The 15,118-nt window shown below is 40.2% G+C and overlaps 1 protein-coding gene and 1 pseudogene across 1 annotated transcript; both read right to left on the bottom strand.

Moving 5' to 3' along the window:
• Positions 1-5,356: 5,356 nt before the first annotated feature.
• On the bottom strand, positions 5,357-6,301 carry LOC116826507 (olfactory receptor 10A4-like). The gene is given in 1 exon segment (XM_032783278.1): positions 5,357-6,301. A coding segment is annotated over 1 exon segment (945 nt).
• A 7,879-nt stretch (positions 6,302-14,180) lies between these two features.
• The window catches only part of LOC116826303 (olfactory receptor 10A5-like), a 13,189-nt pseudogene continuing 12,251 nt past the window's right edge, over positions 14,181-15,118 (bottom strand).

The following is a 15,118-nucleotide window of genomic DNA, read 5'->3' on the forward strand; positions in this document are numbered from 1 at the left end:
GGTTAATAGGCGCCTATATAAGAAAAAGACGCAAAAAACAGAACTATCCCTTTAAAAACGGAACATCTGGTCACCCTACGGAAGGGGCCAATGCATCTCTGCAGCCCCTACGGGGGTGGGGTGCAGGGGGCATGTGGCTCTGCGTGCTGCCCCTCTCTGCAGGCACTGTCCCCAAAACTCCCATTGGCCACAGTTCCCCGGTCCTGGCCAATGGGAGCTGCAGGGGTGGTGCTTGCAGGCAGGCGGCAGTGCGCAGAGACCATTGTGCCCCCCCAGGGCTGCAGGGGCATGCTGGCCGCTACTGGGAGCGGCGTGGGGCCGTGGCAGGCAGGGAGCCTGCCTTCGCGGCAGTCCTGCTACACCACTGGAGATCACAATCGACTGGGAGAGTCCCCAGGATTGACCAGTGAATCGCGATCGATGGGTTGATGACCACAGCACTAGATCTAATGTCAGCTGTTCACACTTCAACCCATTCTCTTGGTTATTGCAAGTTTTACTTTTGATCCTTGTCAGCAAAACTGCCGCTGCAGCTATTTTGTATGCTTGTACAACACCCAAGTTATTCCTGACTGCAAGATATTCTCACTTCCAATTAATGGTGGCTGAGTGCACAGAATTGCTGTGGTTTTGTCAGTCAGTGTCTCTTGTCGCCCTCCCTCCCCTGCTTCCCGGCCCTTCATACCCTTTGAAAAAACAGCCTCTTTAAAATGCTAGAATATGGGCACCCAAAACTTGATGCAGCAAAAATTGCTCATTGCTCATCAAATTAATTATTGCTCATGAAATAACCTCCAAGATATCTAACCCAATATTTTTGCAGTGTTCTTTATCTTTCTTACTTACTTTTTCTCTCACATGTTAAATAAAGAAACAAAATCTGTCTTTTTTTCTTCTTGTTCATTCTGGTTTGTTTGAATACATGCTAGCTTCAGTGCTACTCCCATTTTGAATGGTTTTCAGCCCTGAAGGAGAAGGACTACTTCAGATACATAATATCAGAGTCATAGTGTATAAGTCTAGAAGGGACAACCGGATCATCTAGTCTGATGTGGTAGTGGTGGTAGTGGTTCTAGTCCTCCAACATTACCCAGAAACTGCACTCTAAACACAACGACTCAAATTAGACCAAAGTATTACAGCCACCAGGAGATTAGACTATTATGTGTCACAGGCAAAGAATAGGAGGCCAGTGATTTACCAGTGCCTGAGGCCCTGTCAATGGCCGGCAATTAATGTATTCCCTCTGCCTTTCAGGCACAAACTCTTTAATTAGTCATTGAACAAAAAATTGTTCTACATTCTGTTGGATTGTTGATGGGGTTCAGTAAAGTATTGAGTTTTCTTACCAATGGAAGCTCCTGTTTATAAAGCTACTCTATGAGCTTGGAAGCCCAGTACCCCATTATTGCCTAATATTCCTTGTACCACACCAAATTAATATAAGAACAATTTTCCCATGTTGTTTTCTATCATTGTTGGGTGGAAGTTAGCATCTAAATTTGCTCAAGTAGGTCTAAGGTCCATTGAGATCCATAGGGCAGACTCCCAGATGATATAAATCAGCAATAGCTCCATTGATACACATGGCCCAGACCCGAGTTTGTGTAAATCAGTCATAGATCCATTGATATCCATAGGGCAGACCCCTAGATTGTGTCTCAATGGAAGCCATTGTCTCTAGTGCCCCATCTGGTTGCCAGTGAGTTCTGAGATCCAAAGATATGAAATGCTATTTTTTCACTAACTGAAATTCCAGCCCTCATTGACTTTCCAAGACAATATAGTGAATCAGCACCTTAGCTTGGGTTTGGTTTCAGATGTTACTGCATGGGGTTGTGGGCACTCCATCATGCAGCAGGTTTAGCCTTTTATATTATTCAGAATTCCTGAGAATAGATTCTCATTTTTTTCTAAAGGACTGTGTGCCTGATTTTCCTTTTCTGTCTGTCTGTTTGTCCAACTGAGAGAGACCAAGGTGGGTGAGGTAATATCTTTTATTGGACCAGCTTCTCTTGGTCGAAGGGACATGCTCTCTAGCTTCACCGAGTTTGGTGAGTTTCAGTGTGTGGTGCAAGAAGAAATTATGTGGTTACTCACTTTTACTGAACTATATCATAAGACAGTGTCATAAACAAATAGTAGGCATTAATAGAACAGAAGTACTTTATATCTCTTTTGACTGTAAAGGGTTAACAAGTTCAGTAAGCCTGGCTGTCACCTGACCAGAGGACCAATCAGGTGACAGGATACTTTCAAATCTTGAGGGAGGGAAGTTTCTGTGTGTGCTGTTAGTTTTTGGTTGTTGTTCTCTCTGGGTTCTGAGAGTGACCAGACGTACAACCACGTTTCTCATCCAACTCTGCTGATACAGGCTCATTATAATTTAAAATAGTAAGTACTGGTAGATAAGGCGAGTTAGGCTTAACTGTTGTTTTCTTATTTGCAAAATGTGAGTTGGCTGGAGAAGTTACAAAATTTATATTTTGCTGAAGGATTTTAATTTGTATTGTATACTTAGCTGGGAGGGTTTCCCAGTGTCAACTTGATGAAAAACCTGTACAATATCCATCCCTTAAATTTACAAAGATAATTTTTTATACTGTTTTTTCCTTCTTTAATTAAAAGCTTTTCATTGTTTAAGACCTGATTCGTTTTTTATTCTGGTAGACCCAAGGGAACTGGGTTCTTGGATCCACCAGGACTTGGTGGGGACACAAGGAAGGAAGAGGGAGAGAACAGGTAATTTTCCCTCTCTGTGTTAGATTACTTTCTCTCTCAGGAAGGTCTGGGAGGGGGAGACGAGAAGAGAGGGAGGAAAGGGTGAATTTTCCTCTCTGTTTTAATTCAAGAAGTTGAATCACAGTGATTCTTTTCAGGGTAACCCCAGGGAGGAAGCCTGGGAGAGGCAACGGTGGGGGAAAGTGGTTTACTTTCCTGTGTTAAGATCGAGGATCTGGGTCTTGGGGTTCCCGGGCAAGGTTTGAGGGAAAACACAAGTGTCCAACACTGGAATTCCTGGTTTGGTGGAGCACTACAAGTACTAAGCTGGTAATTGAGCTTAGAGGAATTCATGCTGGTACCCCATCTTTTGGACGCTAAAGTTCAGAGTGAGGAATTATACCGTAACAGAGAGAATAAAGGTCATTAGAAAGCAGGGCTCTCTTCATTATTTATAATTGATGGAATTTATTGAAGAAAGTCTCCTGGACACTTTCTGGACAGGCAACAAATCTATCTATCTATCTATCTATCTAGCCACTTGCGGGAGGATTCTCTGCAGCTTGAGGTCTTCAAACCACAATTTGAGGACTTCAATAACTCAGACATAGGGTAGGGGTTTGTTATTAAAGTGGATGGGTGAGATTCTGTGCCCTGCATTGTGCAGGAGATCAGACTAGATAACCCTTCTGACCTTAAAATCTATCTATCTATCTATCTATCTATCTATCTATCTATCTATCTATCTATCTATCTATCTATCTATCTATCTCCATTCACCATCCCCTATAAGTAAGAGCACCAGTACAACTATATATGTAATATATTTACAAATAAATATCATTCCCATTTTAATGTAAGATGAGTTGTACTGATTAAAATCACGTTTACATATTTAATCTCTATTGGAAGAGTTCCAGTCACTCAGATTCTCTTCATCCAGCCAGAAAAAGAAGAGTTGGGTGATATACACTGAGGTCCAAGGGAAGTGGAAATTACTTTCCTATGTCTGGGGGTGCAGTTGTCATGATGATACCAGTTGAAATCCTGAGTTATGAAATATAAGGATCCTGGCATTTATTCTGAAATAAAGTCCTAACAGCCTCTCAAGCTGGCTATCATGAATTACCTGGGTTTCCACTGGCACAGCAAAAAAGCTATATCTTGAGAAAGGTCCTTGTTCAAATGCCCTTAAATGCTACATATTTCTAGTTGTATTTGAAATGCTGGGGAGTGAGGAGTTGGAGTAGTCATTTGCTATGGGGATTGCATATAGGCATTCAAAGGGTTGGGAATGCTAATTTAAGGCTGAGATAAAGATATCATAAGGTCCAGCCAGGAGGAGGAGGAAGAAGAAGAAGAAGCAATGAGAATCAGTTTATCTGAGTTCAAAATCTGTGTTTCTACGTGGAAGTGAATTTCCCTTTTTAATACTGGAAAAATTAAGGTAATTTAGGATAAATGTCCTTCCTTTTAATTACTCCCCATATGAGGCGTGACTTTTTTCTCAGTCATACCCATGTGAATGAAGCATTGCTTTACTAAAGTTAATGGAGTGACAGTGGTATAAAGTAGCATCAGTACTAGAATCTTTATGTTGATTTTAATCATCACTAATTGTTCGGGATCCAAGAGTGACAGTCCCAAATCACATCATGCCCCTTGAATTCTATGGCAGTTCTGAATGGTCAAGACCTCAGAAGAAACAAGCACTACATTGATTTAGTGTCACTAATAGGTATTGTTCTTCCTTGGCTTATTCCAAAGTCCAAATAGGACAATTAAATGACCCCCTTGAGCTTTGGGTAAGACCCCTTCTAAGACTGGAGTAACTGTCCATAGAAGCAGCTGTCCATTCTGTCAGATATTTGTTTCTGTTAAATATTCCCATGAGGCGCCTTTGGCAGCATTTCCGAATATTTTAATTTGTTGATTATTATCTGAAATTTTATATCTTCAGTTTTTTTAATTCAAAAAAAGATCATTCTAGTGAAGAGATGAGAAGAAGAGAGTCAAAACAAAAATGAACAGAACAAAATTATACTCTCAGTATTTTACTGAACATAAACCAGTCTGCAGGATTCATTAAAATACATCAGAGTTACTGGTAAAAATAACATTAATCATCATGAGACAATCCCAACTCAAAATCAATGCAAGGGAACACAGAGATTTATAGTACTTAGAATAGCGATTAAACAGATTAGTCTTCTCAGACTTAATTACAGCAGACCTAATACTCCACTTTGGTAAAATTTGCTGGAGAATTTTGCTTGCTCTTAAAGGCAAGAGGCTAAGCAAGCAAAATAAACACACATCAAAAGGAATAGAACAAAATAATAATCTTGGCATTTTACTAAACTTAAACCACGTACAGTTTGCTGGATTTATTCAAGTCCATCAGAATTTCAGGTAACAATCACCCCTCCTGAATCAAAAGCTGATTCTCTTCTGCCCTACACTAGTTTCAGAAAAGATTAATTTATTTTGGGAGGTGCCCGTTCTGATTTTTAAAAGTATGACAGAGAAGAGATTTGGCCTGTTGACTCCATGGCAGTTACTGCTGATTTTTTACTTGGGTAAGTAAGAGGAGAACCATCCTCATGAACTGAATGGAGTTCTAGGCCTGAAGAAATTACATTTTCTCTGAAAATAATTTCCTGCCCAATGTTCTCCCCAAGGCACTTTTCACCTCTTTGTTCCTCAGGCTGTAAATGATGGGGTTTAACATGGGGGTGATCACCGTGTAGGAGAGAGAGATGAGCTTCTTGGTGTCTGGGGAGTAGCTGGATTTGGGTCGGAAGTAGGTCGAGCTAGCTGTGCCATAGAAGAGAGTCACCACCACCAGGTGAGAGGAGCAAGTGGAGAAGGCTTTATGTCTGCCCTCTTCTGAGGGCATCCTCAGGATGGTGATGATGATTTACACATAGGAGACCAGGATCAGCAGGAATGGGAACATGATGAAAAGCACAGTTGCTGTGAGGGCCTCGATTTCGAAGAGGGAGGTGTCGGCACAGGACAACTCCAGCACAGGGGGGCTGTCACAGAAGAAGTGGTTGACTTGATTTGGCCCGCAGAATGGCAGACTGAATATCCATGTCTTCTGCACAGTGGCCACTGGAAATCCAGAGAACCATGAGGCACCAGCCAACTGGAAACAAGCCCTTCGAGTCATAATGTCTGGGTAATGCAGCGGGTTGCATATGGCCACATAGCGGTCGTAGGCCATGGCGGCCAAAAGGCAGCACTCAGCTGCCCCAAAGAAGAAGAAGAAATACATTTGAGCTGCACATCCGGCAAAGGAGATGGCTTTATTTTCCATCAAGAGACTGACCAGCATCTTTGGGACAATGACCAAATTGAAGCAGATCTCTAATGAGGCCAAGTTCCGGAGGAAGAAGTACATGGGGCTATTCAGAGAGGGGTCAAATGGTGTTACTAGGATAATGAGCATGTTTTCTATAAGGGTTATGCTATAAATACCAAGGAAGATCAGGAACAGCGGAACCTGGAGGTTCGGATGATTGGAAAACCCCATAAGGATGAATTCTGTGACAGTAGTGTGATTCATTATTTTCATGATGTTTCTTCAGTGTGTTTCACCTGGAAGAAAGTTTTATAAAACTGTCTTGGTGAAGAGTTTGTATGATCATTTTTGTCCATCATCTACCTAATTATGTGGGGATATATATTGTTAATTGACGATAGAGATAGATAGATAGATAGATATTGATAGTAATACATCAAAATCTATATATCAACTTTTCACTCTTTCTCTCTCAGATAATCTTATTTCTCTATCTAGAACAAAGACAGAGAGACATGTATCTGAATAGATTTATCTATTCAGCATCATCTATCTATATATATATATATATCAGTATTTGTTTCTCCATTGCTCAGGAGTTAAATAGTAATCTATTTTCATCTCTCTCTCTCTCTCTGTCAAGGTTCCTTCCCCACTCTGAACTTTATGGTACAGATGTTGGGACCTGCATGCACAATTCTAAGCTTAATTACCAGCTTAGAACTGGTATCACTGCCACCATCCCCCAAGCACTACTTTTTTTCCCTGGGTAGTTTTGAGGGACTTCACCAATTCCCTGGTCAACACAGATCCAAACCCTTTGGATCTTAAAACAAGGAGAAATTAACCATCCCTCCTCCCTTCCCCACCAATCCCTGGTGAGTCCAGATCCAATCCCCTTGGATCTAAAAACAAGGAAAAATCAATCAGGTTTTTAAAAAAAAGGCTTTTAATTAAAGAAAATAAAGGTAAAAGAAAACCCTCTGGGAGAGATTAGCATACCAGCTACTCTCAGAGACAACAGATTCAAAACACAGAGGATGTTCCCCTGGGCACAAATTTAGTTACACAAAAAAATACCCAAATACCCAATTTGATTCTACCTCTAATTGCATAAGACAGGTTACAAAGAAATAAACATAAACCTATTTATTCCTTTCTAAAACTTACTACACTGTTAAGAGGCTGGTTCCTTGATCTTTTTCACTCCAGCTGAAACTGAAACTCTCAACAAAGGAAAAACTTCCCTCCTTCCTTTTGAAACATCTTGTTCCCTCATTGGTTCCTCTGATCAGGTGTTAGCTAGGCTAAGTGAACTTTTTAACCCTTTACAGGTAAAAGAGGAATTAACACTTAACAATCTGTTTATGACACTCTCTGTCCCAGCTTCCCAAACACAAGAAACTCTGTCCCAGCTTCCCAAACACAAGAAACTCCTGAAACTCTGTAGATGGCCACTAACATTATTCACATATTTATTCTATTAAGTAAAGATTAATACTTTCATGAATCATATTTTATGCTGTTTCACAAAATCTAATCTGTAGGGGTTGGCAGTCTGGGAGAATCCATAATTTTCTTTATCTCCTCATAGCATATCCTCTTTCACATTGCTGTACAAAGTTCCTTTTATTGATATGTTGGGGATGAAGTATAGGTAAGAACAGTCATTGACTCTTCAGTGGCAGATGGAATGTGATGGGAATGTTCAGCAAAATAATTCAGTTTGGAGAAGAGTGGTGCGGAATGAAATCAGAAACCTCTCTTCTGTGTAAGAACATTTTGAGGACATTTTACCAATCATTTAATGATGTTTGTCATAGGGTACGTATGAACTGCAGTGTAACCCCAGGTTTCAAAATCAGGTTCAAGCCCCTCTCCCCTTACATCTACACCCAAATTGCTCTAACCCAGGGTTCAAAGCTATTGACCAGGCAGTAACGGGGGCAGCTGGGCTTGGCAGGCTCCTCCATGGTGATATTGTGCCATGGTCAGCTGGGTTTCACAAACTACTATCTTGATAAAATGGAAGTGAATGGCTGAACTCCCATTAAGTTCCAATGGAATGGGTCAGACAGAAAAGAGGACTGTACAAAGGACATTTGGGATAATAAGTGACATCTTTCAGAAACTCACAGTACAGTGCACATCTGTGCAATGACTGGGAACTTTTTGTGAGAGATATTGGGAAAAATGCCTACTAGTCCATTTGAAAATATTGCCCGGCATTGTTTAATGCCCATGAAGAAGTATTGTAACTTGATTCTCTTACATGTTAGACTGAAGACCATGCACCACAGAGAGAGAGAGAGAGAGAGAGTAAACATCATGGACATAGATTTATGTTACCTCAGAACGTTATTGATCTTCATCCACCCTACTGACATTTGAGCAAGTAGTTTCAGGTGTTTAGGACTTGGAGCTAACAGTTCTAAGCCATCCCATCCAGCTATAAAATAAGGAAGAGTGAAATGAATCAGTAACAGTAATAAATAACAAAAATAATAAAAACAAATCATGAGCTTAACAAAATATGACACCAGCTATCATGTCCTCTCCATGTCTCTTTCTGTATTCCTAATCTATCTATCTATCTACTCAGAGAGATATTGTAGATTCCTTTCTATTGAAAGATAGATTAATTGAATACTTAATACACAGATGGCTCTACCGACTGAACGTGTAGAAAACTGTTCTTCCTAGGATGGATGGATGGATAGATAGATATGAAAAAGGTTTTCAAATCATCCAGTATTTATAGCTATTATGGAAATAGCTATTAAAAGATCATCCCTGTGTAGAATTCTTCTTTTGCCTCTGTTGCCTAATACAAAGTCCTTTGCTGTTATTATTAAGCTTTGGATCAAACTCTATTTGTTTGTATGCGATCTTCATTCTAACTTAAAACTAATTGCCAATGGCACATATGCCATTTTGTTCACAATGAATTTTTCAGTATAATAGATATTATTACCCAAAGAATTGGTTGTCGCTATATTTACGCCCAAGTAGCGTTGTTTCTCGTGGTAACCATATAAGAGTAATAATAAAATAATTATAATTCAATAAAATTATAGCTAAAAAGAAAAAGTAATCTAATGGGAAATTAATAATTATTTTCTTGTGTGCCAAAATAACTACTTATTTAATTGAAAATAGTCAACCATACTATCCCCTCATTTATAACAGTTTTAAACTGTTGTGATTTCAGTCACTCCAGTGGAGTTATCCCTGATTTCCACCAGTTTGAAAGAGTGGAGAATGAGCCCCATTACCTGAAGTGGTGTTCCTCCTGATTTACACCAGGATGAGCGAGAGGAGAATTACATCTCTTTCACTTATTTGCCAGCCTGGACTGTATGGAAAATCTTTTCAAATGATCCAATATTTATAGAGATAATACCAGAAAGACTGACCATCTGAGTCCACACTCTTGATTTTTCTCATTCTCACTGTAATCTGAATCCAACCTAATGACTTCAGATATCATTTGATCAGTTTACAGGTAAAGTGGGGTGAGTTTGTAGTTGTTTTTGCCCCCTCATTGTGAGCCTTGCAAATCCATCCTGGGACCTGAAGACCAGATTCCCCAGGACACTCTGTCTGCTGTTCCCATTTCAGAGAATGGCTTAATCTAAACTCTGGCAATTTAGAATTAGTGTCTGCCCTTAGTTGTGCTCACGTCAATCCTCAAAACTCCATTGACTTCTACTGAGCCTACTCCATATTGATACTACACAATAACTGATACCAGAATCTGGCCTTAGGGAGTTACTTTGGATGAGGTTCTTAAATATATTTAGATGCCTAGTGGAATTTTCAAAACTGTCTCTGTGCTGAAATTAATGATTTTTGGTACCCAGATGCTTTTGAAAATTCTACTAAGTACCTTTACAGGTGCCTAAATACCTTCAAAAATCTGATTCATTAGCCTTTATTTCTTATCTGAACAGAACGTAGCTGTATTCTGAATTCTGTCTCTGATGCCTCCCATTCCTCACATTGAATAGAAACTCACTCCATAAGTATTTTACTTGAAATCTTGGGGACTATTTGCAATTTCTACTGTATTTGAGTAAGATTGTCTAAATGAGACTGTCTGTCGGTTTCTATGCAATATGTCTTATACGTTTGAGTGATTTTCAGTGGAAAGAAGAGAAATTTGCAGACATGCCAAGATACATCTGATTTACCCCACTGAAACCCAAGGAGCTAATATAGGCCAGAGAAAAGTTGTGACCAAGAAGCATAAGAGAATAAAAAGTATAAAAGAAATAATAAAATTGATGTTGGTTCTCTGAATGAAAAAAATTCTTCACCTACCTTGGAAAGAAGCAGACTCCAAAGGATTCATGATTGGATTCTACATAACTATATGAACATCCTTTAACAACCACTGGGATTTGGGCTCTTAGCCACCTCTGGGATTTATGAATGGAAATGACACAAAAACTCATTTCAATGATGTTTACATTTTGGGATCCTGACAGTCAGTGCAGTAAATCAAGACCCTATGGATTCTGGGGCTAGATCACCAGTTTTCATCATTTTTTCCTACTATCTAACCTCAATCTCCTTTGCTGCATGTTAAGCCCATTTGGTCTTCTCCTAACTTTAGTGGACTTGGAGAACAGTTGATCATTTTCTTTATCACAACCCTTAACATATTTGAAGACTGTTACCATATTCTCTTCTCACGACTACATATGCTCAGTTTTTTTACTCTTTCCTCCTGTGTCAGTTTTTCTAATCTTTTGATCATTTTTGTTGCTTTCCTCTGAACTCTCTCCAGTTTGTCTACATCTGTCTTAAAATGTGGCACCCAAAACTGAACACAATACTCCACTGATGCCTTGTGACTGTTGAGTAGAAAGCTGATGTTATTTCTACAACTGGTTGGAATATTTTCAACAAAATATTTATGGACCTTACTGATGTGTTTCTTTTTCTTTGTTGTGAAATGTACCATGTTATTTTATATCAAATTTTAATTAAAAGAGTGTAAACCTTACCAAAATCTTGCCACATTTACATTTACAAAACATTAGCTGTAAATTAATTTTTTTGAAAAAATGTTTCGAATAAACAGTTAATGTTCTGTTTTATTTTTAATTCCATTTGGAATCATTCAAAATGAAAATAATTTGGATTGTTAAAAGTATTTTAACTTTTACTTTTAATCCACCTCTAATTTTTTCACAATATTGTAAGGATCCTATTGGAGCGATGAGGAAGAAAATGGTTTGGTGCTAAAAGAAGTCGATTTGGGAAAAAAGGCCTACGTTTCCAAAAATAACTAGGTTTTTTGGAGGCCCAAAATGTTGAATGTCTCACTTGAGGTGACATAGAAGGGCCCTCATTTTCAGTAACTCCTGAACACCCACCATTGAAAATCAAGCCTCTTTAAAGAGGAAGCATTTGGGCACCCAAAATTTGATGCAACAAAAAAATTGTCTTTGCTTTTGCAAATTTAGCTCCGGAAACTGAGAACACATTTTGACTCTACTGCACACTTCTTGTTTGAGCTTGAGCATGTCACTTGGGCAGATTGTTAAAGGAATTTAGGCACCTACTAGGATTTTCATAAGCATCTGGTTACTATTGAAATAGGTGCTTAGGTGCCTAGGTGCTTTACGGGATCTCACTTTAAAAAAGCCTTTACAAAATGTGATCCTTAGGTTCCAGTTTTCGATTGTGGCTTCTAATTTAGTGTCCCTTTGTTTCCAAGTGCCTATTCTGAGACATGTAAAGTCTAAATTTCAGAGGTACTAAGCATCTATATATGCATCTGATGGCAAAGAGAATTCTTGGTGCCCAGAGCCTCAGTAATCCATACGCAGGGGTTTCTCAGCCTACAAACAAGAGGTCAGGTTTGAAAATTTGTCCTAAGGCTGTGGATTTCAAAGGAACCCAATGGCTGTAGGGGGGAGGGATAGCTCAATGATTTGAGTATTAGCTTGCCAAATCAAGGGTTGTGAGTTCAATCTTTGAGGGGGCCACCTAAGGATCTGTAGCAAAATCAGCACTTGGTCCTGCTAGTGAAGGCAAGGGGCTGGACCTGATGACCTTTCAGGGTCCCTTCTAGTTCTCTGAGATAGATACATCTCTACATAAAGAGAGAGGGGCACCCAGCTCCAACTGAAATTCACATATACAGATGAAGGGAAAAGCAACTAGACAGTGAATTGTCTTTGACCCTTTCTTCCACCAAAATGCTAGCTGTTGAAGATGATCCCACATGGAGGAGAAAGCCACCTTTTCCATGTGTAGGTATAGAGAACCATTTCTGCTGCTGCAAGTGAGAAACCAGGCCATATGGGTCACAATTTAGTCCTGGGACAATGTGACTACTTGCTGCCTTTAGCTCAGGTCCTGTGGAAACTCCAAGCTATTTAACCCAATATTTGTCTGGAGTTTCTTTCTTTCTTTCTTTCTTTCTTTCTTTCTTTCTTTCTTTCTTTCTTTCATTCTTCTCCTCTCAGGTATTAAAAAAATGAGAATTTGTTTTTTCTTATTTTTTTAATATGTACAAGCTTCAGTCATACTATCATGTTGAATATGTTTCTGTCCCAAAGAGAGAGGACCACTTCAATTATATAATGTTACAGTCAGAGTTCAGGGCCAGAAGGAGCCACTGATCACTTAGTTTCTTTTCCTGCATATCACAGGCCACCAAAACTACCCAGCATCTGCACAGTAAACCCAACCACTCAAATTAGACCAAACCATTACAACCCACAGACTGAAAATAGGAAGGGCCAAAGTTCACATGTTCCCAAAGGCCCCTACCATCGAAGGGAATCAGTGGGGTTCCCTCTGCCTTTCAGGAACAGACTCTTTGATGAGATGGTGAACAAAAAAACAGTTCTACATTCTGTTGGATTGTGGGTGGGTGTTCAGCCCACGTCCTCATCATGGCCTAAGATTCTGTGTCCCATATCAAGTCAATATACAAGCCATTCATTCCACATAGGGCTTGTATATACTTCTGGCTAAATTGTCACTGCTGTAATTGATGCAGTGGAGTTGAATTAGCAAGTCTGGTGAAGACAAACTGAGTAAATGGCAGATCACTGTCCCATAGATGTTTGCTCTCCACCTCTCTGAGAGCTCGAAGGTAAGTCGGTGGGAGAGTGTCTCCTGTTGACATAGCTCAGAGTAGACACTGCTGTAAGATGATCTACATTACGTCCACTGAAGCAGCATAACTTAGTAATATAAAACTATGGACTACTCTACACTAACGCTGTATGTTGTCCTGCCAGGTTGACACTACCAACTAAAGGGGATTCAAGGGATGTGTGTGTCTAAGCTCCATTGATATCCAAGGCTAAGACCACCAGCTTGTGTAAATCAGCCACAGCTCCATTGATCCATTGCTATCCAATGGACCAGATCCCCAGATGGTGGAAATCTACCATAGGTCCATTGGCCAGATCCCCAGCTAGTGTAAATTGATGTTATTCCCGTGCAACCCAATGGGTTCAGCTTCCCAAACAAATGAAATGCTAATTCACACCCAGTGAAGATCCAGCCCTAATTGACTTTCCAATCAGCTTCTTATCTGGGCTTAAGTTTCAGATATTGCTACCTCTTGGATATTTGCTCAGTCCACTCCAAGGCAGACATTAGTGGATGTCCTATGAAGTTGTGGGCCCTCCAACATGCAACAGGTTCAGTCTTTTGCATTATTCAGAATTCCTGACAATAGATTCTTATATTCTTCTAAGGCCCGTGTGTCTCATTATCCTTATTTGTCTATCTATCCAATTGAGAGACACAAAGGCGGGTAAGGTAATGTCTTTTATTGGACCAACTTCTTTTGGTGGCAGGGGCAAGCTTTTGACCTTCACAGAGCTGTTCTTCAGCTCTGTGGAGCTCTAAACTTTACAGAAGTTGGTCTGGTAAAAGATATCACCTTACCCACTTTGTCTCTCCCCCGTCCTGGGACAAACACAGCTACTACAATGCTCTCTAATTGTCTGTCTGGGAAGCTATGTTAATCCTTGTATGCAACCTGGTGTAAACCAGGATTTACTCCATGGAACCCAATAAGCTCAATCCTCCTTTCACTCTTCCCAGTATGAAAAAGGAGCGGCTGCCAAACAGAATGATGTTACACCAGTGTAAGGAGAGAGTAAAGACCGAGACTTTATCCCTTTTGTGGTAACCTTGCTCTGCAAAATGTTCTCTTCAGGGCCCCCTTCACCTCACTGGTCCTCAGGCTATAGATGATGGGGTTTAACATGGGTGTGATGACTATGGAAGAAAAAGATAACAACTTCTTGTTTTCTGGTAAGTTGTTGGACTTGGGCCAGAAGTAGGTCGGGCCAGTTATGCTGTAGAACAATGCCACCATGACAAGGTGGGAGGAGCAGGTGGAGACGGCTTTCCTCCTGCCCTCAGCTGATATCATCTGGACTATGATGGCAAGGTGTCCTACATCCTATGTTCTCTGTTATATTTTCTCCAACCAACTTTTAATGAATGAAAAAAGTGATTGGGAATAGACTGGAACTTGCACCTTCAAAGAAGCCTATGGAATTAAGGCACACAACTCCTCAAGTATAGCAGTTGGGTGCCTAAACCTTTTAGGCTTCTTTGAAAATGGGTCATCTTCATACAGCTGAGTAAATATGAGCAAAGTTCTTCATTAATATGTCTCCATTGCATGTATGTGGCAAGATTCTGTTTTTAGTTTGTTGTCATCTGGAAAACAGTTGAATACAGTGAAATTACTCTGGATTAATAGCTGCATAATGGAGAGGAGAATTTAACCCACTGAAGTTCATAGATAGAGGGAGGCAAAAAACACGGTTACTCACCTTGTAACTCTTGTTCTTCGAGATGTGTTGCTCATATCCATTCCAGTAGGTGTATGCGCTGCGCGTGCACGTTCGTCGGAAAACTTTTATCCTAGCAACTCCAGTGGGCCAGCAGGTCGCCCCCTAGAGTGGCACCACAATTGCGGGTGATATATACCCCTGCCGGCCCGCCCGCTCCTCAGTTCCTTCTTGCCGGCTACTCCGACAGTGGGGAAGGAGGGTGGGTGTGGAATGGATATGAGCAACACATCTCGAAGAACAAGAG

This window comes from Chelonoidis abingdonii, chromosome 14 (assembly GCF_003597395.2).
Source record: "Chelonoidis abingdonii isolate Lonesome George chromosome 14, CheloAbing_2.0, whole genome shotgun sequence".
Classification (NCBI taxonomy): domain Eukaryota; kingdom Metazoa; phylum Chordata; order Testudines; family Testudinidae; genus Chelonoidis; species Chelonoidis abingdonii.